Raw genomic sequence first — 4,078 nt, 5'->3', positions numbered from 1 at the left:
TCAAATACAGTCTACCAGCTGTCTGCAATCTGAAGGTTATCTCCTGATGCATTTCGCGTAGGAGTAAATACTACTGATAGCTTCTCAGCTACAGATCACAAACCAAGCTTGATAGAGACAACATCACCTTAACCCTGAGGACAGCGACAAGATCTGACGGATGGAGAACACACACTGCGGGTTCACAAATATGCACTGCCGTGTGTTCTCCCGTCCGTACAGTCTCGTCGGTGTCATTCGACTCAAAGCCATGTTGTCTCTGTGATGATAACACAAGGGTAAGTACAACAAGTAGAACTATGCAATGACAAATCCAAGGGCGAATACAGAAGCGGGAAATTTGGGAGCGTGCAGCAAGGATAAAGATCCACTCAAACCATTATTTCACCAGAAGCACGAGCGCGACACAGATATGTAATATATCATTTTGCAAAGTCTCAATCGCTTGTTTTACAGTAGGCGGTCATGCAATTTGAAAACGTCTCCAGTCAATTAGGGATCAACAAAATACACGAAAAATATATTTATTTATGTCAAGACACCTATATCTTCAAACAACAAAGCAAAGAGTGTACAAAAGCAGAGGCATTTATCACACAGCAATATCACAGAACAGAAAATAGCACAGGCCGTTTTCTTCTGAAATAATGCACGGCCGGCATTTTGCATGGCATATAGTGAAAATCAATGTGATGTTCAAGTCCTCATATGACTCCGACACAGGCTGAAAAATACGCTTCCAAATGTACACCCCGAGCACAGATGGCGTACCCTGCTGGTTGAGGTAGTTGCTGCCTTAGGAGGCTGTGGTGTCCGTGCTTCACTTTCTGACGTGCTAGCTGGGTTCAGTGTTTGAAGGAGAACCTGGTTTTCCGAAGTTCTATGAGGCTGGGACGATGAGAGACCTCGCTCACTTACGGAAACCTCTTCGTTTTGTTGAGTGGTTTCGCACACCATCGAAGCGCAATACGCTGACTGTGAGAGTTACCCCAGCAATAAAATAATGTGTCCGACAAAAATTATGCGGGAATGTACTGAACGCAAGCAAGATTACATTTTGAACTTGAAAATAATGAAAAAAAAGGGATATCAATTTTGCGTGTCGTAACGTAAAACAACGTAAAACAAAACGTGTGATAAGATCACTCAAGATAATTTTCTTTGCTGTTTCGCTCGTTGCTTTGACGGAGCTCAGGGGCTGCACTTTGCGAAACTTCATTTGAAGCGTGGCTTGTGTGTGGTGCGCTACTGCTTTCTTCTAGCACACCTGCATGAAACAAAGGGGAAGAAATGCCTTTCTGCGCACCTTTCTGCGCACCCACATGTTCATTTCATGGTGCAACAACCAATTTTCGTTTTTACGCAGAACAGCATGAACCATGGGAGGGTGTCGACAGTAGAGACCCCCCCCCCCCCCCTTTCACGACATCCCGGTCATTCCCCATACACCATGCATGTCGCACAGGTTTGGATCATCTATTACACGAGTCATTGACTCATGTTTCAGTAAGCCCCCACCCCCCTCCTGATTTAGTTGACCACATTGATAAACAAGATGCTGGGCCAGTGCATATTCCACGCCTAGTTCTCAACAGATCATAAGGATCTGAGGGTCACTGCCTACATAATCAGTGTCTCTAGTACAAATGTTATTAAGAATAATCACAGTGTGCACAAAGAGTGTCCGACAACGAAGATTTCTTCTCTGCTACATGCACAAGCGTTCATAGGAAGCACCGACTTTAAGCTTAAACTCGTAACCATTCTCAGGTGCTATTTCTTGTATTAACATTCATTTTTTTGGCACACCTCTAAAAAATGTGACATAAATAATTACCTTGAGGTTGTCAACGACGTGCTTGACGCAACTGATGCGACCGGCACAAAACATATTTTAAATGCTGGCCGGCCCGCCAGACCCCTTCCTTGCTTGCCTCTTCGTTTTAATTGATGTTGACTGAGAGATCTCCTGAACCTGTAGTCGTCAAATTCCGTAAATTCCGTCAACAATACTACGTTTCATTTGATTTTCCACTCGCAAGCGTTCACCAGACAAACAGCAAACAGCACGTCCTCGCGTTCTGGGGTTATGGTGGTTATACCTGCCAGGCGAGAGAGACGGTTGGCGACGCAGGTAAGAGAGAGGCTTGGTTTACGCGGCACAAATAGGCAGCACATTACTTTCGGTGGACAACTTTCCTCTGATGAAGCGTTAGACCTTGATTTGTCCCGCGTATTATGAGTAAAATGACTCTTACTCCCTCGTATCGCCTACATTTTGACAGGAAAAACGCTTGAAATAGGCGTTTTTTCGTCGCAAGCGGCACAATAGGCGTTTTTAGATTTAGAGTGTATGCTTGATAACGCGCTTACACACTTGATGTCGAAGACCTTTGAAAGCAGACCACTGTTAGGTTCAACTCTTTAATAGGAGGATACAATATGCAAGAGACGGGCGAGTCGCCCGTGATACATGAGTTCGCTCTGCCCAAGCAGCTTCGACTGAGGAAAACTGCGTCAGCCGCGTCAGACGTAACGCGAGCTTCCCTTTGCTTCTCAGCCTTTAGGTACGTTGCACCCTCACGTGGAGAGCTTCGGATACAATTGCACGTACACGTACGGAGAGCACAGGGAACATCCAACATCTCCCTCCTTGACTCTGGCCAGACCCGTAACGGGTTGGTGGATTCAGATGTCTTCCGTAACGTGACGTAGGTCCAGACGCTCCCGGTACTGTTTGTGGAGTTGTCCCATCGGATGGACTTGGAGGAGGAACGCAGGGCAAACTGGAAACAGACAGCTGATCATCGTCAATGCTGCTTCCTCGGTGGTCAAGCCCTAAGTGCTTTGCATTTCTGCGAACGGTGCCCTGATCTGTGATAACCTAGTAGGACCGAGGAGTGTCAGCCACACTCAATATCGTTCCGTGGCGTTTGAAGTCAGTTACCCAGACCTTCTGCTGAGGTTGGAACTCCTCACGTGCTCGGACAGAATGGCGCCTGTTGAAATTTATTTCTTGACGTTTTCTTCTTTCGCCTTCAAATGCGCTCAGCTGATCAGCATTGGGCACAGATGGTAGCAGCAGCTCCGCCGCAATAGGTACATGTGCGCGCAACCGTCTGTTGAACAGCAGTTCAGCAGGGCTGAAACCATTGGCCAGGAGCGTTGCTTGATACGCTAGGAGTGCTCTGTAAGGGTCAGACGATTTCGATATCTTCGCTTTCGCGATTTTTACCGCTGCTTCAGCGCAACCATTACTTTGTGGATATTTGGGGCTCGAAGTGATGTGTGCAAAACCCCAATCCTTGGCAAAAATGGTGAACTCTGAGCGAAACTGTGGCCCGTTGTCCGTGACCACCGTTTCCGGAAACCCATGTCTCGCAAAAATCGACTTTGACTTAAGGATGACTGTCTCCGGCCTCTGGTTCTCCAGAAGAGCGATTTCGATGTAGCGGGAGTAGTAGTCCGTTACTAACAAGTAGTTCTTCCCATTGGCATGAAAAAGATCCATTGCCACCCTTTGGCATGGGCGGTAAGGAAAAGGAGTTGAAGTAAGAGGTTGGCTCCAAGGCAGTCTTTGCTTCATGCAACTCACACATTTCTCCACCGCGTCAACTATATCATGCGATATGCATGGCCACCAGCAGGACTCTTTGGCTCGCCTTCTGCATTTGACTATGCCCTCATGTCCGTCGTGGTGAGAGCTAAGTACTGAAGGACGCAATGCTGCAGGTATGAGGAATCTCTGTCCTCTCATCAGAATTCCTTCATGCAAAATAAGTTCATTTCTGAACTGCAAGAATGGTAAGCAGTCTTCACACACTTGCGACTTTGTGTCTTGCCAGGTAGTCTGAAGATATGTACGCAAAGTTTTGCACACGGCGTCCTGGTTTTGCGCATGCAAAAGTCTTTGATGACTTACATCTGGGACACGCACGTGACGGATAGGAGCAAATTCTGCAACTTCCTCCGTGAGATGTGCATTTTCTTGTTCGGGGAGTGGTTGTCTGGACAATGTATCTGCAACTACGAGGTATTTGCCTGGCACATGTTGCATTGTATAGTCGAAGTGCATCAT

At 46.8% G+C, this 4,078-nt stretch overlaps 1 protein-coding gene across 1 annotated transcript; it reads right to left on the bottom strand.

Moving 5' to 3' along the window:
- Window positions 1–2,884: 2,884 nt before the first annotated feature.
- LOC135384835 (uncharacterized protein K02A2.6-like) lies at window positions 2,885–3,511 on the bottom strand. The gene has a single exon (XM_064614019.1). The coding sequence runs from the start codon at window positions 3,509–3,511 to the stop codon at window positions 2,885–2,887; it is 627 nt and encodes a 208-aa protein (XP_064470089.1).
- Between the last annotated feature and the right edge of the window lie 567 nt (window positions 3,512–4,078).

The sequence above is a fragment of the Ornithodoros turicata genome, chromosome 2 (genome assembly GCF_037126465.1).
Source record: "Ornithodoros turicata isolate Travis chromosome 2, ASM3712646v1, whole genome shotgun sequence".
NCBI lineage: Eukaryota > Metazoa > Arthropoda > Arachnida > Ixodida > Argasidae > Ornithodoros > Ornithodoros turicata.
Note: the sequence above shows the minus strand (reverse complement) of the source record. Positions and strands in the feature narration are given on the sequence as shown.